The sequence below is a fragment of the Sturnus vulgaris genome, chromosome 35 (assembly GCF_052056855.1).
Source record: "Sturnus vulgaris isolate bStuVul1 chromosome 35, bStuVul1.hap1, whole genome shotgun sequence".
Lineage (NCBI taxonomy): Eukaryota > Metazoa > Chordata > Aves > Passeriformes > Sturnidae > Sturnus > Sturnus vulgaris.
In genome coordinates this window covers 92,586-118,621 of record NC_142277.1, presented here as the reverse complement: position 1 = coordinate 118,621, position 26,036 = coordinate 92,586, and the positions used below count along the sequence as shown (strand labels likewise).

The window sequence follows — 26,036 nt, the reverse complement described above, 5'->3', positions numbered from 1 at the left end:
GGAATTCAAAAATTCCATGCAGGAATTCGAAAATCCCATGCAGGAACTCAAAAATTCCATGCAGGACCCCAAAAATTCCATGCAGGAACTCAAAAATTCCATGCAGGAATTCAAAAATTCCATGCAGGAACTCAAAAATGCCGTGCAGGAATTCAAAAATTCCATGCAGGAATTCGAAAATCCCACGCAGGACCCCAAAAATTCCGTGTAGGATTCAAAATTTTCCATGCGAAACCTCAAAAATTCCGTGCAGGATCCCAAAAATTCTGTGTAGGATTCCAAAAATTCCATGCAGGATCCCAGAATTCTGTGTAGGGTCCCAAAATTTCATGTAGGATCCCAAAAATTCCGTGTAGGAACTCAAAAATCCCATGCAGGAATTCAAAAATTTCTATGTAGGACCCCAAAAATTCCCATGCAGGATCCCAAAATTCCCATGCAGGACCCCAAAAATTCCGTGTAGGATTCAAAATTTTCCGTGCAAAACTTCAAAAATTCCATGCAGGATCCCAAAAATTCTGTGTAGGATCCCAAAAATTCTGTGTAGGATCCCAAAAATTCCCTCTGGGGGAGGTCAGAAATTCCGTGTAGGGAACGAAAATTCCGTGTAGGATCCCAAAATTCCCACCCAGGACCCCAAAAATTCTATGCAGGATTCCAAAATTCCATGTAGGATCCCAAAATTCCCACCCAGGACCCCAAAAATTCCAGGTAGGATTCAAAAATTCCCACCCAGGACCCCAAAAATTCCAGGTAGGATCCCAAAATTCCCACGTAGGATCCCAAAAATTTCGTGTAGGATCCCAAAAATTTCCGTGCAAAACCTCAAAAATTCCGTGCAAAACCCCAAAATTCCACCCGGGACCCCAAAAATTCCCTTTGGGGTTGATGAAGGGTTAATTAAGGGTTAATTAGGGGGTTAAAGAAGGGTTAATTAGGGGTTAATTAATTAATCAATTAATGGTCAGGAGCGAACCTGGCCCCGGGGTGGTGAAGGGTTAATTAGGGGTTGATGAAGGGTTAATTAATAAATGGGTTGATTAGAGATTAAGAAAGGGTTAATTAGGGGCTAATTAGTGATTAATTAATTAATTAATTAATGGCCAGGAGCGAACGGAACCAGCAGCTGGCCCAGGATTGGACCCGGCGGCTCCAGAACCACCTGGAGCTGCAAAAATTCCTGCAGGAATGTCGGGAGGTGAGACCCCAAAAATTCACCTGAGACCCCCAAAATTCACCTGGGACCCCAAAAAATTCACCTGGGACCCCCAAAAATCACCTGGGACCCCAAAAAATTCACCTGGGACCCCAAAAATTCACCTGGGACCCCCAAAAATTCACCTGGGACCCTCCAAAAATCACCTGAGACCCCCAAAAATTCACCTGGGACCCCAAAAATTCACCTGGGACCCTCCAAAAATCACCTGGGACCCCCAAAAATTCACCTGAGACCCCAAAAATTCACCTGGGACCCCAAAAATTCACCTGGGATCCCAAAAATTCACCTGAGACCCCAAAAATTCACCTGAGATCCCCCAAAAATTCACCTGGGACCCCCAAAAATCACCTGGGACCCCAAAAATCACCTGGGACCCCCAAAAATTCACCTGAGACCCCAAAAATTCACCTGAGAGACCCCAAAAATCACCTGGGACCCCCAAAAATTCACCTGGGACCCCAAAAATTCACCTGGGATCCCCAAAAATTCACCTGGGACCCCCCAAAAATTCACCTGAGACCCCCAAAATTCACCTGGGACCCCCAAAAATTCACCTGGGACCCCAAAAATTCACCTGGGACCCCCCAAAAATTCACCTGAGACCCCCCAAAATTCACCTGGGACCCCCAAAAATTCACCTGAGACCCCAAAATTCGGGCGGGGGGGGTCCCCAAAACCCCAAAATTTTCCTCAAGATTTTGGGGGGCTTCTCTGGGGGTCTCTGAGGGGATTTGGGGTCGGATTTTGGGGGTCCCAAAAACTTTTTTGGGGTCCCCAGGACCCCAAAATTTCCCTCAGGATCTCGGGGGGCTCCTCTGGGGGTCTCTGGGGTGATTTTGGGGTGGATTTGGGTTTTTTTGGGGGTGGATTTTGGGGGGGCTTTGTGCGATTTTGGGGTGATTTTGGGGGGATTTTGGGGGTGGATTTGGGGTGACTTTGGGACTTGGGGGTTTCGGGGTGGATTTGGGATTTTTTTGGTGATTTCGGGGTGAATTTGGGGGTTTTGGGGTAGATTTGAGGAATTTGGGGATTTTTGGGGTGATTTGGGGTGGATTTGAGGGATTTTGGGGGGATTTTGGGGTGGATTTGGGGCATTTTGGGGCATTTCTGGGTGGATTTGGGGTTTTTTTGGGAGATTTCGGGGTGAATTTGTGGGACTTTGGGGTTTTTGGGGTGGATTTGGGTTTTTTTGGGGATGGATTTGTGGAATTTTGGAGTTTTTGGGGTGGATTTGGGGCATTTCGGGGTGGATTTGGGTTTTTTGGTTTTTTTCGGGGTGGTTTTGGGTATTTTTGGGGTGGATTTGGGGGATTTTGGGGGCATTTTGGGGCGGATTTGGGGGATTTTGGGGGTTTTGGGGTGGATTTGGGATTTTTTTTGGTGATTTGGGGTGGATTTGGGGCATTTCGGGGTGGATTTGGGGTTTTGGGGGTGGATTTTGGGGTGGATTTGTGGGACTTTTGGGGTTTTTGGGGTAGATTTGAGGGATTTTAGGGTCATTTCGGGTGAATTTGGTGGTTTTGGGTTTTTTTCGGGTGGATTCGGGGCATTTCGGGGTGGATTTGGGGTGAATTTGGGTTTTTTTTCGGGGTGAATTTGGGGTTTTTCGGGTGTTTTGGGGTTTTTTTGGTGGACTTGGGGCATTTCTGGCATTTCTGGTGTTTTGGGGTGGATTTGGGGCATTTTCGGTTTTTTTTCGGGGTGAATTTGGCTTTTTTTTCCGGGTGGATTCGGGTTTCTCGTGTGTTTTGGGGTTTTTTTGGGGTGGATTTGAGGCATTTCGGGGTTTGGGGGGTGAATTTGGTGGTTTTGGGTGATTCCGGGGTGGATTTTGGGTTTTTTTCGGGGTGAATTTGGGGTTTTGGGGTTTTGGGGGGTGGATTTGGGGCATTTTGGGTTTTTTTCGGGGTGAATTTGGTTTTTTTCGGGGTGAATTTGGGTTTTTCGTGTCTTTTGGGGTTTTTTTGGGGTGGATTCGGGCATTTCGGGGGCTTTGGGATTTTTTGGGGGGTGAATTTGGTGTTTCTGGGTGTTCTGGGGTGGTTTTGGGTGATTTTCGGGTATTTTCAGGTGTTTTCGGGTGTTTTGGGGGTGTTTTGGGGTGATTTTGGGTGTTTTTGGTTGATTTTGGGTGATTTTGGGGTGTTTTTGGGGTGATTTTGGGGTGTTTTTGGGGTGATTTGGGGTGATTTTGGGTGTTTTGGGGGGGTTTTGGGTGATTTTGGGTGATTTTGGGTGATTTTGGGGTGTTTTTTGGGTGATTTTGGGTGATTTTGGGGTGTTTTGGGGGGGTTTTCGGGTGTTTCTGGTGTTTTCGGGTGGTTTTGGGTGATTTTCGGGTGATTTCGGGTGGTTTTGGTTGATTTTGGGGTGATTCTGGGTGATTTTGGGGTGTTTTGGGGGTGTTTTTGGGTGATTTTCTGGTGTTTTCGGGTATTTTCGGGTGGTTTTGGGGTGTTTTTTGGGTGATTTTGGGGTGTTTTGGGGGGGGTTCCGGGTGTTTTCGGGTGGTTTTGGGGTGTTTTCGGGTGTTTTTTGGGTGTTTTTTGGGTGTTTTTCGGGTATTTCCGGGTATTTTCGGGTGTTTTCGGGTATTTTCGGGTGATTTTTGGGTGTTTTTGGGTGTTTTGGGGTGATTTTGGGTGATTCTGGGTGATTTTGGGGTGTTTTGGGGGTGTTTTTGGGTAATTTTCAGGTGTTTTCGGGTATTTTCGGGTGGTTTTGGGGTGTTTTTCGGGTGATTTTGGGTGATTTTGGGTGATTTTGGGGTGTTTTGGGGGGTTTTTTTGGGTGTTTCCTGGTGTTTTCGGGTGATTTTTGGGTGTTTTCGGGTGTTTTTGGGTGTTTTTGGGGTGTTTTTGGGGTGTTTTTCGGTCATTCCGGGCTCCCCGCCGCTCTCCGGGATTTTTTTGGCGGAGCCTCCCGGGCTGCTCCGGCGCTCGCGCGCTCCGCCCGGGATCTGCCGCATCACGGCCGAGCCCGCGGCCGCCTCTTCCTCCTCCTCCTCCTCCTCCTCCTCCTCCTCCCGCGGCCTCCGGAGCCTTCCTCACCCTCCCGCTCCATCGTCTTCATCGGCCTGATCCGTCCTCATCCTCCCCCTTTTCCGTCATCTTCATCCATCCCCCTCATCCTCATCCTCATCCTCCATCTTCATCCCCCCCCATCCTCCATCTTCATCCTCCCCCTCCCCCCTCCCCCCTCCCCCCTCCTCATCCTCATCCTCATCCCCCCTCAATCTTCATCCCTCCCCCCCCTCCTCATCCTCCATCTTCATCCCCTCCTCCTCCTCATCCCCCCCCCAAATCTTCATCCCTCCCCCCCCTCCTCCTCCTCATCCTCCTCCATCTTCATCCCCCCCTCAATCTTCATCCCCCCCCTCCTCCTCCATCCTCATCCTCCTCCTTTCCGTCATCTTCATCCCCCCTCCTCATCCTCCATCTTCATCCCCCCCTCCTCCTCCTCCTCCCCGTTTCCGTCATCTTCATCCCCCCCCCATCCTCCATCCTCATCCTCCATCTTCATCCCCCCCTTTCCTTCATCCTCATCCTCCATCCTCATCCTCCATCTTCATCCCCCCCTCCTCATCCTCATCCTTCCGTCATCTTTCATCCTCCCCCCTCCCCTTCCTCCTCCTCCTCCTCCTCCTCCTCCCCCCGACCCCAAATCCGCCTCCTTTTTTTTTTTTTTTTTTTTTTAATTAAAAAAAAAATTAAAAAAAAATAAAAAAGGGGGAGGGGGCTCCTCTCGCTCTTTCCCCTCCTTTTTTTTCTTTAATTTATTTTTATTTTATTTTTAATTTTTTTTATTTTTTTTAGGAAAGGGGGGGAGTTCCCCCTTCGTTTTTTTTGGAATTATTTTTTTATTTTTTTATTTTTATTTTTTTGGATAGGGGGGGGGGGGTCTCTCCTCCGCTGTTTTTGGGGATTTTTTGCCCCTTTTCCCCTCCGATATTTTTAGAATTTATTTTGAGGGCGAAAAAAACCTTTTTTTTTTTTTTTTTTTTTTTTTTTTTGCGCAGTGGAAATTATTTTTTTAATTTTTTTTTTTTTTTTTTTTTTTTTGCGCAGAGGAAATTATTTCATTATTTATTTATTTATTTTTTTGCCCAAATTATTTTTTTTTAATTTTTCTTTTTTCTTGCGCAGAGGAAACATCTTTTAATTATTTATTTTTGTGCTAACGAGGGGGGGGTTTTTTAATTATTTATTTTTCCCCTAAATAATTTTTTTTTTTTCCTCTAAGGAAATTTTTTTTTTTTTTTTTTGCTCTAAGGAATTTTTTTTTTTTTTCTTCCTCTAAAGAATTTTTTTTTTTGCTCTAAGGAATTTTTTTTTTTTTTCTTCCTCTAAAGAATTTTTTTTTTTTTGCTCTAAGGAATTTTTTTTATTTCTCTAAGGAATTTTTTTTATTTTTTTTCTCTAAGGAATTTATTTCATTATTTTTTTTTGCTCTAAGGAAAATATTTTATTTTTTTTTTGCTCTAAGGAATTTTTTTTTTTTGCTCTAAGAAAATTATTTTATTTTTTTTTTGCTCTAAGGAATTTTTTTTTTTCTCTAAGGAATTTATTTTATTATTTTTTTTTGCTCTAAGGAATTTTTTTTTTTTGCTCTAAGAAAATTATTTTATTTTTTTTTTGCTCTAAGGAATTTTTTTTTTTTCTCTAAGGAATTTATTTCATTTTTTTTTTTTGCTCTAAAGAATTTTTTTTTTTTGCTCTAAGGAAATCTTTTATTTTTTCTTCCTCTGAATAAATTTTTTTTATTTTTTTTTTTGCTCTAAGGAAATCATTTTATTTTTTTTTTTTCTCTAAGGAATTTTTTTTTTTTTTTCTCTAAGGAAATTTTTTTTTTTGCTCTAAGAATTTTTTTTTTATTATTTTTTTTTTTTGCTCTAAGGAATTTTTTATTTTTTCCCGCCAAAAAAAAAAAAAAAAAAAAATAAAAATTATTTTTTTCAAAAAACGGCTGAAATAACCACCCTTAACCCCCTTTAAAACAAAAAATATAAAATTAAAAAAAAAATAAAAACAATCCTGGAGCGGGGGGGTGCTGAGCCGCCCCTCCCCCCGCAGCTCGATGCCTGGATCCGGGACAAGGCTCTGATGGCCGGGGACCCCTCCAGGGACCCCCCCCCGAGGGACCCCCCGAAGCCGTGGCTGCAGCACCCCGCGTTCCTGGCTGAGCTGGAGCAGAACCGAGAGTGGCTGGAGAGGATCGAGAAGGTAAAAAAAAAATAAAATAAAAAATTAAAAATTAAAAAAAAAAAAAAAAATTAAAATTAAAAATTAAAAAAAAAAAAAATTAAAATTAAAAATTTAAAAAAAAAAAAATTAGGGGGGGTGTAAAAAAAATTTAAAAAAAAGAGGGGGGAAAATTAAAAAGAAGGAGGGGGGTGTAAAAAAAAAAAAGAAAAAATGGGAGGATGTAAAAAAAAAAAAAGGGGGGATGTAAAAAAAAAATTTAAAAAAAGGGGAGGGGGAAAAAAATAAAAAAAAAAAAAAAAGAGGGGATGTAAAAAAAAAAGAAAAAAAGGGGGGATGTAAAAAAAAATAAAAAAAAAAGGGGAGGGGGAAAAAATAAAAAAGAAAGGAGGGGGATGTAAAAAAAAAAAGAAAAAAGTGGGGGGATGTAAAAAAAATTAGAAAAAAGGGGAGGGGAAAAAATGAAAAAAAAAAAAAGGAGGAGGGATGGAAAAAAATAAAAAAAAAAAGGAGGGAGGATGTAAAAAAATAAAAAAAAAAAGAGGGAGGTGTAAAAAAATAAAAAAAAAAAGGAGGGCGGGATGTAAAAAAAAAAAAAAATTAAAAGTAATTATTAAAAAAAAAAAAAAAAGAGGAGGGGAAAGGGTGGGGGGAGGTGCGGGTGTTGTTTGTCCCCTCCCCCCCCCCCCCGCCCATTTGGTGACGTCGTTTGGCGCCCCCAAATTGTCCCCGTGTCCCCTCCCCCCCCCCCACTTCCGGTCCCCCTCCCCCCCCCCCTCACGTGTCCCCCTCGTGTCCCCTCCCCCCCCCTCACGTGTCCCCCTCGTGTCCCCTCCCCCACTTTCCCGGTGTCCCCTCCCCCACTCGTGTCACCCCCCCCCCCGTCACGTGTCCCCCGGTGTCCCCTCCCCCACTGTCCCCGTGTCACCCCTCCCCCACCTTTACCACCCCCGTCCCCTCCCCCACTGTCCCCGTGTCCCCTCCCCCCATCTTCTCCCCCTCCCCCCCCCCCGTGTCCCCTCCCCCCCCCCCCAAACCCCTCGTGACAATTTTGGGGTCCCCCCCTTTGCCCCTCCCCCCACCCCCCAAACCCCCCCTTGCCCCCCAACCCCCCATGAGAGGGGGAGGGGCTGCCCCAAAATCCCCCAGGCCCAAATTTGGGGGTCCCGCCCTGACCCCAAACCCCTCGTGATGAATTTTGGGGATCCTTCCTTGCCCCCAACCCCCTCACGATGAATTTTGGGGTCCCCCCCTTCACCCCAACCCCCTCATGATAAATTTTGGGGTCCCACTTTGATCCCGAACCACCCCAAACCCCCTCACGATGAATTTTGGGGTCCCTCCTTCACCCCAACCCCCTCGTGATGAATTTGGGGATCCTTCCTTGCCCCCAACTCCCTCATGATCAATTTTTGGGATCTCACCTTGATCCCAAACCCCTCGTGATGAATTTTGGGGTCCCTCCTTCACCCCAACCCCCCCCAAACCCCCTCATGATGAATTTTTGGATTCCCCATTGCCCTCAACCCCCTCATGACGAATTTTAGTGTCCCCCCTTCACCCCAACCCCCCCCCAACCCCCTCACGCTGAATTTTGGGGATCCCCCCTTCACCCCAAACCCCCTCACGCTGAATTTGGGGTCCCCCCTTTCACCCCAAACCCCCTCACGCTGAATTTTGGGATCCCCCCCCTTCACCCCCAACCCCCTCACGCTGAATTTTGGGGTCCCCCCTTCACCCCAACCCCCTCACGCTGAATTTTGGGGATCCCCCCCTTCACCCCAACCCCCTCACGCTGAATTTTGGGGATCCCCCCCTTCACCCCAACCCCCTCACGCTGAATTTGGGGATCCCCCCCTTCACCCCAAACCCCCTCGTGATGAATTTTGGGGATCCCCCCTTCACCCCAAACCCCCTCACGCTGAATTTGGGGATCCCCCCCTTCACCCCAACCCCCCTCACGCTGAATTTGGGGATCCCCCCTTCACCCCAAACCCCTCGTGATGAATTTGGGGATCCTTCCTTGATCCTTCCTTGCCCCCAACTCCCTCATGATCAATTTTGGGGATCCCTCCTTCACCCCAAACCCCTCACACTGAGTGTTTGTGTCCCTCCTTCACCCCAAACCCCCTCACGCTGAATTTGGGATCCCCCCTTCACCCCCAACCCCCTCACGCTGAATTTTGGTGTCCCCCCCCTCACCCCAAACCCCTCATGATGAATTTTAGTGTCCCCCCTTCACCCCAAACCCCCTCACGCTGAATTTGGGGATCCCTCCCTTCACCCCAAACCCCCCCACGATGAATTTTGGGATCCCCCCCCCTCACCCCAACCCCCTCACGCTGAATTTTGGGATCCCCCCCTTCACCCCAAACCCCTCACGATGAATTTTGGGATCCCCCCCTTCACCCCAACCCCCTCGTGATGAATTTGGGGATCCCCCCTTCACCCCAAACCCCCTCACGCTGAATTTTGGGATCCCCCCTTCACCCCAACCCCCTCGTGATGAATTTGGGGATCCTTCCTTGCCCTCAACTCCCTCATGATCAATTTTTGGGATCTCACATTGATCTTAAACCCCTCGTGATGAATTTTGGGGTCCGACTTTGATCCCAAACCACCCCAAACCCCCTCATGATGAATTTTTGGATTCCCCATTGCCCTCAACCCCCTCATGACGAATTTTAGTGTCCCCCCTTCACCCCAACCCCCCCCCAACCCCCTCACGCTGAATTTTGGGGTCTCCCCTTTCACCCCAAACCCCTCACGCTGAATTTTGGGGATCCCCCCTTCACCCCAACCCCCCTCACGCTGAATGTTGGTGTCCCCCCCTTTGCCCCCAAACCCCACGTGATGAATTTGGGGATCCTTCCTTGCCCCCAACTCCCTCATGATCAATTTTTGGGGATCCCCCCTTCACCCCAACCCCCTCACGCTGAATTTGGGGATCCCCCCCTTCACCCCAAACCCCCTCGTGATGAATTTTGGGATCCCCCCTTCACCCCAACCCCCTCACGATGAATTTTGGGGTCCCACTTTGATCCCAAACTACCCCAAACTCCCTCATGATGAATTTTTGGTGTTCACCCCAAACCCCCTCACGATGAATTTTGGGGTCCCACCCTGACCCCAAACCACCTCAAACCCTTCCAGATTAATTTTGGGGTCCCTCCCTTCATCTCAACCCCCTCATGATGAATTTTGGGGTCCCCCCTTCACCCCAACCCCCTCACGCTGAATTTTGGGGATCCCCCCTTCACCCCAAACCCCTCACGCTGAATTTGGGGATCCCCCCCTTCACCCCAAACCCCTCGTGATGAATTTGGGGATCCTTCCTTGCCCCCAACTCCCTCATGATCAATTTTGGGATCCCCCCCTTCACCCCAACCCCCTCACGCTGAATTTTGGGGATCCCCCCTTCACCCCAACCCCCTCACGCTGAATTTTGGGGTCCCCCCCTCTCTCGATGACCCCAGGAAGGAGAGGAGCTGGTTCAGGCCAAGCCGGAGCTGAGCGGGGCCGTGCGGCGGCAGCTGGAGGAGCTGCGCCGATGTTGGCTGGAGCTGGAGAGCACGAGCCAGGCCCGGAGCCGCCGCTTGGCCGAGGCCGCGGCCGCCGAGCGCCTGGCCAGGAGCTACGCAGACATGGAGGCACGGCTGGGCCGCCTGGAGGAGCAGCTGGAGAGCGTGGGCAGCGGGGCCGACCTCCGCAGCGTCAGCCGCCAGCTCAAGAGGCTGCAGGTGAGGCCCTGGGGGCACCTCGGGGGCATTGGGGGGACACTGGGGGGCACCAGGCCTTGAGGGGACCTGAGGGACACCAGGCCTTGGGGGGGACACCAGGCCTTGGGAGGACACCAGGCCCTGGGGGGGACACCAGGTCTTGAGGGGGACAGCAGGCTTTGGGAGGACACCAGGCCTTAGGGGGGACACCAGGCCCTGGGGGGACATTGGGTGCTGGGACACCTGGAGGAGCAGCTGGAGACCATGGGCAGGTGAGGCCTTGGGGGGACATTGGGGACATTGGGGGGACACCAGGCCTTGAGGGGACCTGAGGGACACCAGGCCTTGGGGGGGACACCAGGCCTTGGGAGGACAGCAGGCCTTGAGGGGACACCAGGCCTTGCAGGGGGCACCAGGCCCTGAGGGGGACACCAGGCCCTGGGGGGACCTGAGGGACACCAGGCCTTGGGGGGCACCAGGCCCTGGGGGGACATTGGGTGCTGGGGGGACATTGGGTGCTGGGCCGCCTGGAGGAGCAGCTGGAGGCCGTGGGCAGCGGGGCCGACCTCCGCAGCGTCAGCCGCCAGCTCAAGAGGCTGCAGGTGAGGCCTTGGGGGGACCTGAGGGACACTGGGGTACACCAGGCCTTGGGGGGACACCAGGCCTTGAGGGGACACCAGGCCTTGGGGGGACACCAGGCCCTGAGGGGACACCAGGCCTTGAGGGGACACCAGGCCTTGAGGGGACACCAGACCGTGAAGGGAGACCAGGCCTTGGGGGGACCTGTGGGACACCAGGCCCTGGGGGGACACCAGGCCATGAGGGGACACCAGGCCCTGGGGGGACACCACGCCCTGGGGGGACACCAGGCCATGAGGGGACACCACGTTATGGTGAACACCAAATTATGGAACCCCAACATTTTTTTGGGACAACGCTCCACGTTGGTTACTGGACGTCCCCCGCTTGCCACCGTGGCCACCTTCCCCACACCGTGTCCCCACCCCACCCCACGGCGTGTCCCCAGAGCATGGAGTCGCAGGTGGAGGAGTGGTACAAGGAGGTGGGCGAGCTGCAGGCGCAGGCGGCGGCGCTGCCGGCGCAGGCGGCCGGGCGGGACGCGGTGGGCGAGCGGCAGAGCGCGGTGGGCACGCGCATCGTGCGCCTCATCGAGCCCCTCAAGGAGCGCAGGAGGATCCTGCTGGCCTCCAAGGAGGTGCATCAGGTCAGCCATGAGCTGGAGGATGAGGTGGTGAGTACCTGGGGTGGGGTGGGGTGGGTGGGGAGATGGAGGTGGAGGTGGGGATGGGGATGGAGATGAGGATGAGGATGGGGATGGGGATGGGGGTGGGGATGGAGATGGGGGTGGTGGTGGAGATGAAGATGGAGACGGATGAGGATGGAGATGGGGATGGGGGTGGGATGGGGGTGGGATGGGGATGGGGATGGGGGTGGGGGTGGGGATGGGGGTGGGGATTGGGGATTGGGGATTGGGGATGGGGATGGGGGTGGGGATGGGGATGGAGATGGGGATGGGGGATGGGGGTGGGGGTGGGAATGGGGATGGGGGATGGGATGGTGGTGGAGATGAAGATGGAGACGGATGAGGATGGGGATGGAGATGGGCATGGAGTGGAGATGGAGAAGGATATGGAGATGGAGATGGATGAGGATGAGGATGGGGATGATGGAGATGAGATGGATGAGGATGAGGATGGGAATGGGGGTGGAGATGCAGATGGGGATGGGGATTGGGGAGGGGACGGGGTGGAGGTAGAGATGAAGATGGAGATGGATAAGGATGAGGATGGAGATGGATGAGGATGAAAATGGATGAGAATGGAGATGGATGAGAATGGAGATGCAATGGGGTGAGCTGGAGATGGGGTGGGATGGAGGTGAACGCAGAAAGGGGGATGGGGTGGGATGGGAGGGACATGGAGATGGAAATGGAGATGGAGATGGGGATTGGATGGAGATGGAGATGGGGATGGGGATGGGATGGAGTTTGAGATTAATGGGATGGGATGAAGATGGGATGAAGATGAATATGGATGGGGATGGAGATGGGATGAGCTGGAGATGGGGTGGGATGGAGATGGATGAGGATGGAGATGGATGGGGATGAAGATGGATGGGGATGAAGATGAGGATGGAGATGGATGAGGATGGAGATGGATGGGGATGAAGATGGATGAGAATGGAGATGGATGAGGATGGAGATGGATGAGGATGAAGATGGATGAGGATGGAGATGGATGGGGATGAAGATGGGGTGAGCTGGAGGTGAACACAGAAACGGGGATGGCCACAGCCATGACACCGAGCTCCACCCCCCGCCCCCAGATGTGGGTCCAGGACCGCCTGCCCTTGGCCACGCTGAAGGACCACGGCACCAACCTGCAGACCGTCCAACAGTTCATCAAGAAGAACCAGGTCAGCTCCCACACCTCCACTGGGGCAGGGGGGACGCCCCACCCTGACCCCTGCACCCACCCCCACCTCCCACCCCACCCCACAGAACCTGCGCCGGGAGATCCAGGTGCACCGGCCCCGCGTGGACGAGGTGCTGGAACGCGCCGCCGCCGTGGCCACCATCAAGAGCCCCGAGGCCGAGGGCGTGCGGTGCCTCCTGGAGCGCCTGGGGACCATGTGGGCCGAGCTGCAGGAGCAGACGGAGCGCCGGCAGCAGACCCTGGATGCCACCTACCAGCTGGAGCAGTACTACTTCGACGTGGCCGAGGTGGAGTCGTGGCTGGGAGAGCAGGAGCTGCTCCTGATGAACGAGGAGAAGGGGAAGGTGGGGGTTGAGAGGGGTGGGGTTGGGGTGGTCATTGGGTTGGTTGGGTGATGTTGGGTTGGGTTTGGTCATTGGATTGGTTTAACTGGGTGAATTGGGTTGGTTGGGTGATGTTGGGTTGAGCTTGGTCATTGGATTAGTTTAATTGGGGGAATTGGATTGATTGGGTGATGTTGGGTTGGTTGAGTTGGGTTGGTTTGATTGGGGGAATTGGGTTGGTTGGGTGATGTTGGGTTGAGTTTGGTCATTGGGTTGGTTGGGTGATGTTGGGTTGAGTTTGGTCATTGGGTTGGGTTGGTTGGGTGATGTTGGGTTGAGCTTGGTCATTGGGTTGGTTTAATTGGGTGATGTTGGGTTGAGTTTGGTCATTGGGTTGGGTTGGTTGGGTGATGTTGGGTTGGGTTTGGTCATTGGGTTGGTTGGGTGATGTTGGGTTGAGTTTGGTCATTGGGTTGGTTGGGTGATGTTGGGTTGGGTTTGGTCATTGGGTTGGTTTAATTGGGGGAATTGGGTTGGTTGGGTGATGTCGGGTTGGTTGAGTTGGGTTGGTTTGATTGGGGGAATTGGGTTGGTTGGGTGATGTTGGGTTGAGTTTGGTCATTGGGTTGGTTGGGTGATGTTGGATTGAGTTTGGTCATTGGGTTGGGTTGGTTGGGTGATGTTGTGTTGATTGGGTGATTTTGAGTTGGTTGGGTTTGTTGGGTTGGTTGGGTTGAGTTTGGTCATTGGGTTGGTTTAATTGGGTGATGTTGTGTTGATTGGGTGATGTTGTGTTGATTGGGTGAATTGGGTTGGTTGGGTGATGTTGGATTGCTTTGATTGGGGGAATTGGGTTGATTGGGTGATGTTGGGTTGAGCTTGGTCATTGGATTAGTTTAATTGGGGGAATTGGGTTGATTGGGTGATGTTGGGTTGGTTGGGTTGGGTTGGTTTGATTGGGGGAATTGGGTTGGTTGGGTGATGTTGGGTTGAGTTTGGTCATTGGGTTGGTTGGGTGATGTTGGGTTGAGTTTGGTCATTGGGTTGGGTTGGTTGGGTGATGTTGTGTTGATTGGGTGATGTTGGGATGGTTGGGTGATGTTGGGTTGGTTGGGTTGGTTGGGTGACGTTGGGTTGGTTGGGTTGAGTTTGGTCATTGGGTTGGTTTAATTGGGTGAATTGTGTTGATTGGGTGATGTTGGGTTTGTTGGGTTGGTTGGGTTGGGTTTGGTCATTGGGTTGGTTTAATTGGGTGAATTGTGTTGATTGGGTGATATTGGGTTGAGTTTGGTCATTGGATTGGTTTAACTGGGTGAATTGGGTTGGTTGGGTGATGTTGGATTGGTTGGGTTGGTTTGATTGGGGGAATTGGGTTGATTGGGTGAATTGGGTTGATTGGGTGATGTTGGATTGGTTGGGTTGGTTTGATTGGGGGAATTGGGTTGATTGGGTGATGTTGGGTTGATTGGGTTGCATTGGTCAGTTGATTAGGTTGGGTTTGTTGGGTTGGGTTTGTTGGGTTGGGTGGTTGAGTTGTTCAGGTTGGTTGGCTTGGTTGAGTTGGTTGTGTTGGTTGAGTTTTTTGGGTTTGTTGGGTTTTTTGGATTGATCAGTTGATCAGGTTGGGTTTAATTGAGTTGGGTTGGGTTGGAGGGTTGAGTTGGTTGAGTTTTTTGGGTTGGTTGAGTTTGTTGAGTTGGTTGGGTTGGTTGGGTTGGTCGAGTTGGTTGGGTTGATCAGTTGATTAGGTTGGGTTTGTTGGGTTGGGTTTGTTGGGTGGTTGTGTTGGTTGAGTTGGTTGAGTTGGTTGAGTTTTTTGGGTTTGTTGGGTTTTTTGGATTGATCAATTGATCAGGTTGGGTTTAATTGAGTTGGGTTGGGTTTGTTGGGTTGGGTTGGTTGATTTTTTTTGGATTTTTGGGTTGATCAGTTGATTAGTTTTTGAGTTTTTTGGGTTTTTTGGATTGATTAATCGATCAGGTTGGGTTTGTTGGGTTGGGTTTGTTGGGTTGGGTTTGTTGAGTTTGTTGGGTTTTTTGGATTGATCAGTTGATCAGGTTGGGTTTAATTGAGTTGGGTTGGGTTGGTTGATTTTTTTTGGATTTTTGGGTTGATCAGTTGATCAGGTTGGGTTTAATTGAGTTGGGTTGTGTTGGTTGTGTTGGGTTGGTTGAGTTTTTTGGGGTTTTTGGATTGATCAGTTGATCAGGTTGGATTTAATGGGTTGGGTTTGTTGAGTTTGTTGGGTTTGTTGGGTTGGGTTGGTTGGGTTTGTTGAGTTTTTTGGGTTTTTTGGATGGCTCAGTCGATCACTTGGCCTCCATTGGCTCGCTTGCATTGATTACCGTGCCAACCCCACCCACCCCACCCCACCCCACCCCACCAGGACGAACAGAGCACCCTCCAACTCCTCAAGAAACACCTCCTCACCGAACAAACCATCGACAACTACGAGGACACCATCGCCCAACTCTCCCGCCAGTGCCGCGCCCTCCTCGAACTCGGCCACCCCCAGAGGTCCGCCCGCCCTCCGCCCTCCGCCCCGGCCCCACCGGGCGCCGCCGCCGCCGCCGCCGCCGGGGCTGACGGGCGCGCGTGTCCTTGCCCAGCGAACAGGTCAGCAGGCGGCAGTCGCAGGTTGACCGGCTGTACGTGTCTCTGAAGGACCTGGTGGAAGAGCGCAAGGTCAAGTTGGAGCAGCAGTATTGGCTCTACCAGCTCAACCGCGAGGTGGACGAGCTGGAGCACTGGATCGCCGAGAAGGAGGTGGTGGCCGGCTCGCCCGAGCTGGGCCAGGACTTCGAGCACGTCACGGTGAGGGATGGGTGGGAGGGTGGGGGGTTGGGGGTTGGGGGAGGTCGTGGTGGAGGGTTTTGGCTCCTGGTGGGGTCTTGGTGCCATCAAGGTTCTGGGGGGGGGGTCTTGCTGATTTCTGCTGGGGGTTCTGGAACCATCTTGGCGGTCCTGGCACCTTCCTGGTGGTCCTGGAACCATCTTGGTGGTCTTGGCACCATCCCGGTGGTCCTGGCCGTCCCCTCTGTCCCCTGGATGGGGGTCCTGGTACCATCCTGGTGGCCCTGGCACCATCCTGATGGTCCTTGGCACCATCCTGGTGCTCCTGGCACCTTCCTGATGGTCCTGGCACCTTCCTGGTGGTCCTGGCACCTTCCTGGTGGTCCTGGCCATCATCTCAGTGCCCTGGGTGAGGGTCCTGGCACCTTCCTGGAGGTCCTGGCACCATCCTGGTGCTCCTGGCACCTTCCTGATGGTCCTGGAACCACCCTGGTGGGTCCTGGCACCATCCTGGTGGTCCTGGCCATCCCCTCTGTGCCCTGGCTGGGGGTCCTGGCACCATCCTGGTGGTCCTGGCACCATCCTGGTGGTCCTGGCACCTTCCTGGTGGTCCTGGGCATTACCTCAGTGCCCTGGCTTGTGGTCCTGGCACCTTCCTGGTGGTCCTGGCACCATCCTGGTGGCCCTGGCACCATCCCAGTGGTCCTGGCCATCCCCTCCATCCCCTGCCTGGTGGTCCTGGCACCATCCTGGTGGCCCTGGCACCATCCTGGTCGCCATGGCCATCCCCTCCATCCCCTGCCTGGTGGTCCTACCACCACCCCCACCCCACTCAGGATGTCCCAACCCTTGCCCACCCCTGACCCCCTACCCCCCACTCCCCCCCCCCCACCCCGGGGCCACCGCAGCTGCTGCAGGAGAAGTTCCTGGAGTTCGCCAGCGAGACGGGCAGCGTGGGCCAGGAGCGCATCGCCGCCGTCAACCAGATGGTGGACGAGCTCATCGACTACGGCCACACCGACGCCGCCACCATCGCCGAGTGGAAGGACGGCGTCAACGAAGCCTGGGCCGACCTCCTGGAGCTGATGGAGACGCGCGCCCAGATGCTGGCGGCGTCGCACGAGCTGCACAAGTTCTTCAACGACTGCAAGGAGGTGCTGGGCCAGATCGAGGAGAAGCGGCAGCGCCTTCCCGAGCTGGCGGCCAGGGAGGGCAGGACGTCGGCGGGCGCCTTGCAGAGGGCCTTGGGAGCCTTCGAGCACGACGTGGAGGTGCTGGTGACGCAGGTGCGGCAGCTGCAGGAGGGCGCGGCGCAGCTGCGGACGCTCTACGCCGGCGACAACGCCGAGGCCATCGCCGGGCGCGAGCAGGAGGTGCTGAGGGCGTGGAAGGAGCTGCTGGCGGCGTGCGAGGAGTGCCGGCTGCACGTGGCCAGCGTGGCCGACAAGATTCGCTTCGTGGGCGCCGTCAGGGATCTGCTGGCGTGGATGGACGGCGTGCTGCACCAGATGGGCGCCGGGGAGAAGCCCAGGTGGGGGAGGCGGTCAAGGGTCAAGGTGTCGTGGACCCGAGGTCCCATTTCCTGTCCCACATGGACCCAAGGTCCCATGTCCTGGTCCATCCCAGGGTCCCTTGTCCTGGTCCATCTGAGGATCTGGGTCCTGTCCCACCATGGACCCCAGGACCAAGTCCTGGTCCATTCCAAGGTCCCTTGTCCTGGTCCATCTCAACTTCCCATTTCCTGTCCACCATGGACTCAAGGACCAAGTCCTGGTCCATTCCAAGGTCCCGTGTCCTGTTCCACCATGGACCAACTCCTGGCCCATCCCAGAGGATCTGGATCCTGTCCCACCAGGGGTCCAAGGACCAAGTCCTGGCCTCTCATGGATCCAAGGACTTGTCTAAGTCTTGGTCCATCCCAAGGTCCCTTGTCCTGGTCCATCTGAGGATCTGGGTCCTGTCCCACATGGACCCAAGGACCAAGTCCTGGCCTCTCATGGTGCCACCATTCCATGTCCTGGCCCATCTGAGGACTCAGGTTCTGTCCCACCAGGGGCCCAGGGTCTCGTGTCCTGGTCCATCCCAAGGTCCCTGGTCCTGATCCATCTGAGGAGCTGGATCCTGTCCCACCACAGACCCAAGGACCAAGTCCTGGCCTGTCATGGACCCCAGGACCAAGTCCTGGCTCATCCCAAGGTCCCTTTTCCTGGTCCATCTCAACTTCCCATTTCCTGTCCCACCATGGATTCAAAGACCAAGTCCTGGTCCATTCCAAGGTCCCGTGTCCTGTTCCACCATGGACCCATGGACCAAGTCCTGGCCTATCCCAAGGTCCTGGGTCCTGTCCCAACCTTGACCCAAGGACATGTCCTGGTCCATCCCAAGGTCCCATGTCCTGTCCCACCATGGACCCCAGGACCAAGTCCTGGTCCATCCCAAGGTCCCTGGTCCTGGTCCCTCTGAGGATCTGGGTCCTGTCCCACCATGGACCCCAGGACCAAGTCCTGGCCCATCCCAAGGTCTCGTGTCCTGGCCCATCCCAAGGTCCTTTGTCCTGGTCCCTCTGAGGATCTGGGTCCTCTTCCACCAGGGGCCCAAGGACCCAGTCCTGGCCTCTCATGGACCCCAGGACCAAGTCCTGGCCCATCCCAAGGTCTCGTGTCCCGGCCCATCCCAAGGTCCCTGGTCCTGGTCCCTCTGAGGATCTGGGTCCTGTCCCATCAGGGACCCAAGGACCCAGTCCTGTCCCACCAGGAGGACCCCACACCCTTCCCCAACCCAAAGTCCCCTCCCAGCCACCAAGGACCCCCCCGTCCATCCCCACCCCGCGTCGGGGTTTGGTGCCACCCTTGTCCCTCCCGTGCCCCAGGGACGTGTCCTCGGTGGAGCTGCTGATGAACGACCACCAAAGCCTCAAGACGGAGATGGAGGCGCGGGCCAAGAACGTGGCCACCTGCCTGGAGCTGGGCAAGACCCTGATCCTCAGCAAGAGCCCGGCGGCCGATGAGGTGCCCGGGGCGGGGCGGGGCGGGGTGGGAGATGTGGGGAGGGGGCGTGGTGGAACTTTTGGGGTGTCCTGACCCACGTCCCCCCACCCCACGCCCTTCCCCGCAGATCAAATCCCACATGGAGAAGCTCCTGGCGAAGAAGAAGGAGATGATGGAGAAGTGGGACAAGCACTGGGAGTGGCTGCAGCAGAGTGAGTGCCAGCACCCCGGGGCGACACCGAGGGGTCACTGGGTGCTGAGGGGACATCAGAAGGTTTTTGAGTCTTGGAGGGTCACCGGGTCTTGGGGTGGACATTGGGTGATGTGTGGACATTGGGTGTTGGGTGGACATTGGATGTTGGGTGGACACTGGGTGTTGGGTGGGCATTGGGTGTTGGGTGGACATTGGGTGTTGGGTGGGCGTTGGGTGGTCACTGAGTGTTGGGTGGGCATTGGGTGCTGTGTGGACATTGGGTGTTGGGTGGGCATTGGGTGTTGGGTGGACATTGGGTGTTGGGTGGGCATTGGGTGTTGGGTGGGCATTGGGTGTTGGGTGGACGCTGGGTGTTGGTGTTGGGTGGACATTGGGTGTTGGTGTTGGGTGGATGTTGGGTGTTGGGTGGACGTTGTGTGTTGGGTGGGCATTGGGTGTTGGGGTGGACATTGGGTGTTGGGTGGATGTTGGGTGTTGGGTGGGCATTGGGTGTTGGGTGGACGCTGGGTGTTGGTGTTGGGTGGACATTGGGTGTTGGTTGGACATTGGGTGTTGGGTGGGCATTGGGTGTTGGGTGGACATTGGGTGTTGGGTGGATGTTGGGTGGACGTTGGGTGTCGGGTGGACATTGGGTGTTGGGTGGGCATTGGGTGTTGGGTGGATGTTGGGTGGACGTTGGGTGTTGGGGTGGACATTGGTGTTGGGTGGGCATTGGGTGCTGTGTGGGCATTGGGTGTTGGGTGGACATTGGGTGCTGGGTGGGCATTGGGTGTTGGGTGGACATTGGGTGCTGTGTGGGCATTGGGTGTTGGGTGGACGTTGGGTGTTGGGTGGACATTGGGTGTTGGGTGGACATTGGGTGTTGGGTGGACATTGGGTGTCGGGTGGACATTGGGTGTTGGGAGTCAATTTATGGGGAGTCACAGGGTTATGGGGGACACCAAACTATGGGTGACACCAAATTCTGGGTGACACCAAACTACGAGGAGCCACCCGACCACGGGTGACGCCCAGTTACGAAGGCCACCGCATCACGGGTGACCTCAGCCCCCGCGCGGCTGTGCCGGCAGTGCGCGAGGTGCACCAGTTCGCGCAGGAGGCCGTGGTGGCCGACGCGTGGCTGACGGCCCAGGAGCCGCTGCTCAAGAGCCAGGAGCTGGGCAGCAGCGTGGACGAGGTGGAGCAGCTGATCCGGCGGCACGAGGCCTTCCGCAAGGCGGCGGCCGCCTGGGAGGAGAGGTTCAGCTCCCTGCGGCGCCTCACCACGGTACGGCCACGGCGGCGCTGGGGAGGGCGCCAGGAGGGCACCGGGAGGGCACCGGGGATGGGGGCAGCACAATCTCCTCGTCTTGATCTTCACGCCTTCATCCCCATCTCTGTTGTTGTTGTTGTTGTTGGCTTTGTGCTCTTCGTCTTCATCTTTGTGTCTGTCTGCATCCGTGTCCATTCCCCAACTTCATCTCCATCATCTCCATCTCCGTCATCTCCATCTCCATCTCCATCATCTCCATCCCATCTCCATCATCTCCATCTCTGTCACCTCCATCTCCATCATCTCCATCTCTGTCACCTCCATCTCCACCACTTCCCTCTCCATCATCTCCATCCCATCTCCATCATCTCCATCTCCATCATCTCCATCATCTCCATCCCATCTCCATCATCTCCATCTCTGTCACCTCCATCTCCGTCATCTCCATCTCCGTCATCTCCATCTCCATCATCTTCATCATCTCCATCATCTCCATCTCCATCACCTCCATCTCCACCACTTCCCTCTCCATCATCATCTCCATCATCTCCATCTCCATCATCTCCATCTCATCTATCTCCATCATCTCCATCTCCATCATCTCCATCTCCATCTCCATCATCTCCATCTCCATCACCTCTATCTCCATCCCATCTCCATCACCTCCATCTCCACTCCATCCCCATCTCATCTCCATAATCTCCACCCCCATGCTCACCACCTCCATCTCCATCATCTCCACCCTCATGTCCATCTCCATCACCTCCATTCCCATCTCCATCATGTCCTTCTCCATCATCTCCAATCCATCTCCATCTCCATCTTACCTCCATCCCATCTCCATCATCTCCATCTCCACCCCCATCCCCATCCCCATCTCATCTTCATAATCTCCGTCACTGTCCCCATCTCCATCCCATTTCCATCTCCATCATCCCCACCCCTATCTCCACCCCATCTCTATCACCTCCATCTCCATCATCTCCACCCCCGTCTTCATCTCCATCCCCATAATTTCCATCTCCATCTCCACACCCCATCTCCATCATCCCCACCCCATCTCCATTTCCATCCCATCTCCATCATCCCCACCCCATCTCCATTTCCATCCCATCTCCATCATCCCCACCCCATCTCCATTTCCATCTCATCTCCATCATCTCCACCCCCATCTCCACCCCATCTCTATCACCTCCATCTCCATCATCTCTTACTCCATCATCTCCAATCCATCTCCATCATCTCTAACCCATCACCACTCTCATGTCCATCTCCATCATCTCCAACCCATCTCCATGATCTCAATCTCCATCATCTCCAATCCATCTCCATCACCTCCATCTCCATCTCCATCATCTCTAACCCATCTCCATCATCTCCATCTCCATTGTCTCCAACCCATCTCCATCACCTCCATCTCCATCGTCTCCAACCCATCTCCATCATCTCCATCTCCATCATCTCTAACCCATCTCCATCATCTCCATCTCCATCATCTCCATCTCCAACCCATCCCCATCATCTCCATCATCTCCAACCCATCCCCATCATCTCCATCGTCTCTAACCCATCTCCATCACCTCCATCTCCATCTCCATCATCTCCAACCCATCCCCATCCCCATCATCTCAATCTCCATCATCTCTAACCCATCTCCATCATCTCCATCGTCTCTAACCCATCTCCATCACCTCCATCTCCATCTCCATCATCTCCAACCCATCCCCATCCCCATCATCTCAATCTCCATCATCTCTAACCCATCTCCATCATCTCCATCTCCATCACCTCCATCTCATCTCCATCTCCATCATCTCCAACCCATCTCCATCACCTCCATCTCCATCATCTCCCTCATCCCCACCCCTCAGATCGAGAAGCTCAAGGCCGAGCAGAACAAGCAGCCTCCGACGCCGCTCCTGACCCGCAAATTTTTGCCGGACGCCGCGGCCGTTGCCGACCCTCGCCGGCCGGAGCCGCGCGTCGCCTACGTCCGGCACGAGCTGCGCCCGGAGCGCCTCCAGCCCAAGCTCGACCGCGTCCAGGCTCCGAGCACCGAGGGTGGAACCACCGAGCCGCCCCCGGCCGCCTCCGCCGTCACCGCGGCCGCCCCCGCCGAGCCCCCGGCCGTGACCCCCAAGGCCGAGGAGCCCGGCGAGGTCCGGCCGGGGCTGCCGGAGCGGCGCCGGGAGCGCCGGGAGCGCCGGTTGGAGCGGCAGGAATCCAGCGAGCCGGAGCTGCCGCGGCACGACGGGAAGGGCAGCGGGTGAGCCAGGGGAGGCCGTGGGGACACCGTGGGGACAGCAGGGAGGGGACGGGGCTGAGGTGACCCCACCGTGGTCCCCAAATGTCCCCCAGCAGCAAAGCCACGCTGGCGGACATCGTGGAGCAGCTGCAGGAGAAGGAGGCGGGCGGGCCCGTGCCGGCTTCGGTGAGTCCTTGGTGGCCCCTTGGATTCCTTTTTGTGTCCCTTTGGGTGTCCCCTCATGTGCCATTGGGCATCCCTCAGTGTCCCCTCCATGTCCCCTGGATGTCCCCTCAATGACCCACTGGAGATCCTCTCAGTGTCCCCTCAGTGTCCCCTCATTGTCACCTCAATGTCCCTCTGGAGATTCTCTCAGTGTCCCCTCAGTGTCATGTCATTGTCCCCTCATTGTCCCACTGGAGACCCCCTCCATGTCCCCTCATTGTCACCTCCACCACCCCCCCCCACTGTCCCCTCCATGTCCCCCTGGATGTCCCCTCATTGTCACCTCCACCACCCACCCCTCACTGTCCCCTCCATGTCCCCTCACTGTCCCCTCCATGTCCCCTCCGTGTCTCCTCCGTGTCCCCCTGGATGTCCCCTCATTGTCCCCTCACTGCCCCCTTGGATGTCACCTCAGTGTCCCCTCACTGTCCCCTCCGTGTCCCCTCACTGTCCCCTCCGTGTCCCCTCACTGCCCCCTTGGATGTCCCCTCATTGTCCCCTCCGTGTCCCCTCATTGTCACCTCTGTGTCCCCTCATTGTCCCCTCACTGTCCCCTCCGTGTCCCCAGCCCCGTGACCGCGACTCCCCCGCCCGTCTCCCCGCTGGCCCCGAGGCTCTTCCCGAGAGGACCCCAAGGCCGGATCGTCCACGGGCCCGGGACCGACCCAAACCGCGGCGCCGACCGCGCCCCAAAGATTCGGGGCAGGCTCCGGGGGAGCCGCGGCGATCGCGCTCGGCACCGGCACAGGGCAGCGCGCCGCCGCCGCCGCCGCCGCCCGCGCACACCGTGACGCACGAGGGGTTCCTGCTGCGCAAACACGAGCTCGACGGCGCCGGCAAGAAGGCGTCCAACAGGTGTGGGGAGGGCGCGGCCATAGGGGGGGACTCCAAGGGTTGGGGTTCATGGGTGATCCAATGGAATTTTGGGGGTTCAGCAAGAGTTGGGGGTTCACTGATGGAAGAGGTTCACCAAGAGTTGGGGGTTCATTTATGGAAGGGGCTCATCAAGAGTTGAGGGTTCTCCAAGGGTTGGGGTTCACCAAGAGCTGAGGGTTCTCCAAGGGTTGGGGTTCATCAAGAGTTGGGGGTCCTCCAAGGGTTGTAGGTTCTTCGATGGAAAGGGTCAACCAAGAGTTGGGGGTTCATTGATGGAAAGGGTTCATCAAGAGTTGGGGGTTCTCCAAGAGTTGGGGTTCACCAAGAGTTGAGGGTTCATTAAGGGTTGGGGTTCATCGATGGAAAGGGTTGACCAAGAGTTGAGGGGTCTCCAAGGGTTGTGGGTTCATCAAGGGTTGGGGGTTCTCCAAGGGTTGGGGTTCACCAAGAGTTGGGGGGTCCTCCAAGGGTTGTGGGTTCATCGATGGAAGGGGTTGACCAAGAGTTGGGGGTTCATTGATGGAAGGGGTTCACCAAGAGTTGGGGGTTCTCCAAGAGTTGGGGGTTCACCAAGAGTTGGGGTTCACCAAGAGTTGAGGGTTCTCCGAGGGTTGGGGTTCATGGGTGATCCAGGGGAATTTGGGGGTTCACCAAGAGTTGGGAGTTCATTGATGGAAGGGGTTCATCAAGAGTTGGGGGTCCTCCAAGGGTTGTAGGTTCTTCGATGGAAAGGGTTGACCAAGAGTTGGGGGTTCATTGATGGAAAGGGTTCATCAAGACTTGAGGGTTCACCAAGAGTTGGGGTTCACCAAGAGTTGAGGGTTCATTAAGGGTTGTGGGTTCATCGATGGAAAGGGTTGACCAAGAGTTGAGGGGCCTCCAAGGGTTGGGGTTCATGGGTGATCCAATGGAATTTGGGGAATCACCAAGAGTTGGGGTTCACCATGAGTTGAAGGTTCCCCAAGAGTTGGGGGTCCATCAATCATGGGGTTCACCCAGAATTGGAGTTCACCAAGAGTTGAAGGTTCCCCAAGAGTTGAGGGTTCCCCAAGGGTTGGGGGTCCATCAGAATTTGGGGGTTCCCCAAGAGTTGAGGGTTCCCCAAGGGTTGGGGGTCCATCAGAATTTGGGGGTTCCCCAAGAGTTGAAGGTTCCCCAAGAGTTGAGGGTTCCCCAAGAGTTGAGGTTCCCCAAGAGTTGAGGGTTCCCAAAAGTTGAGGGTTCACCAAGAGTTGGAGGTCCATCAATGATGGGGTTCTCCAAGAGTTGAGGGTCCTCCAATAGTTGAGGTTCTCCAAGAGTTGAAGTCCATCAGAATTTGGGGGTTCACCAAGAGTTGGGGTTCACCAAAAATTGGGCGTTCCCCAAGATTTGGGGGTTCCCCAACACTTAAAATCCATCACCCACCAACACCCAAATTTTCCTCAACCACCACCACCACCAACCACCCCAAAATCCCCAAATCCAACCGTACCAACGCCGCCATTTTTCTTTTTAAAATTTTTTTTTTTTTTTTTTGGGGTTCCCCCACCCAACCCAACCCAACCCAACCCAACCAGATCTTGGGTCAACCTTTACTGCGTGCTGGCCAAGGGCGACCTGGGCTTCTACAAGGACTCCAAGGGTCCCTCGGCCGGGGCCACCCACGCCGGGGAGCCCCTGCTGAGCCTGCACCGCGCCGCCGCCGACGTGGCCGGCGACTACAAGAAGAAGAAGAACGTCTTCAAGCTCAAGTGGGTGGTTTGGGGGTGTTTTTTTATCTGGGGGGGGGGGCGTCTTGTTGTTTTTGGGGTGTTTGGTGTCGTTTTGGGGGGTTTGGTGTTGGTTTTTGGGGGTGCGTGACGTCATTTTTGGAGTGCGTGACGTCATTTTTGGGGGGGTTTTCTGGTGTCGTTCTTGGGGTTTCGCGCTGATTTGGGGGTCTCTGATGTCACTTTGGGGGTGTTTGGTGTCGTTTTGGGGGGGTTGGCGTTGGTTTTTGGGGGTGTGTGATGTCATTTTTGGGGGGTTTCTGGTGGTCTCGTGTCGTTTTGGGGGTTCTGTGTTGGTTTTTTGGGGTGTGTGACGTCATTTTTGGGGGGTTTCTGGCATCGTTTTTGGGGGTCTCCTGTTGATTTTTGGGGTCTCCTATGTCACTTTTGGGGGTCTCTGATGTCATTTTTGGAGTCTCCTGTTGATTTTGGGGTTTCTGATGTCACTTTTGGGGTTTTGTGTTGGTTTGGGGGTGTTTGGTGTTGATTTTGTGGTCTCTGACGTCACTTTTGGGGGTCTCTGATGTCATTTTGGGGGGTTTTCTATTGATTTTGGGGTTTCGTGTTTATTTTGGGGTCTCTGATGTCACTTTTGGGGGTCTCTGGTGTCACTTCTAGGATCTCGTGTTGATTTTGGGGTGTTTGGTGTCACTTTTGGGGGGTTTCTGGCGTCGTTTTGGGGGTTTGGGGTTGATTTTGGGGTCTCTGATGTCACTTTTGGAGTCTCCTGTTGATTTTGGGGTGTTTGATGTCACTTTTGGGGGTCCCTGATGCC

General features: G+C 54.4%; 1 protein-coding gene across 4 annotated transcripts in view; it reads left to right on the top strand.

Annotated features, from left to right (window-relative positions):
- SPTBN4 (spectrin beta, non-erythrocytic 4) overlaps window positions 1-26,036 on the top strand; it is a 43,227-nt gene that overhangs the window by 12,342 nt on the left and 4,849 nt on the right. For 2 of the 4 annotated variants that reach the window (XM_088155185.1, XM_088155188.1), the window contains exons 15-30: window positions 1,108-1,198; window positions 6,292-6,441; window positions 9,897-10,160; window positions 11,167-11,391; window positions 12,486-12,575; window positions 12,661-12,939; window positions 15,305-15,435; window positions 15,528-15,732; window positions 16,620-17,242; window positions 18,581-18,719; window positions 18,826-18,910; window positions 19,983-20,179; window positions 22,036-22,430; window positions 22,523-22,595; window positions 23,203-23,489; window positions 25,070-25,243. In XM_088155185.1, coding sequence (XP_088011311.1) covers window positions 1,108-1,198; window positions 6,292-6,441; window positions 9,897-10,160; window positions 11,167-11,391; window positions 12,486-12,575; window positions 12,661-12,939; window positions 15,305-15,435; window positions 15,528-15,732; window positions 16,620-17,242; window positions 18,581-18,719; window positions 18,826-18,910; window positions 19,983-20,179; window positions 22,036-22,430; window positions 22,523-22,595; window positions 23,203-23,489; window positions 25,070-25,243 — 3,408 coding nt within the window. Of the gene's footprint in view, window positions 1-1,107; window positions 1,199-6,291; window positions 6,442-9,896; window positions 10,161-11,166; window positions 11,392-12,485; window positions 12,576-12,660; window positions 12,940-15,304; window positions 15,436-15,527; window positions 15,733-16,619; window positions 17,243-18,580; window positions 18,720-18,825; window positions 18,911-19,982; window positions 20,180-22,035; window positions 22,431-22,522; window positions 22,596-23,202; window positions 23,490-25,069; window positions 25,244-26,036 lie in introns of those variants that run through there. The other 2 variants (XM_088155187.1, XM_088155186.1) reach the window with 2 other exon arrangements.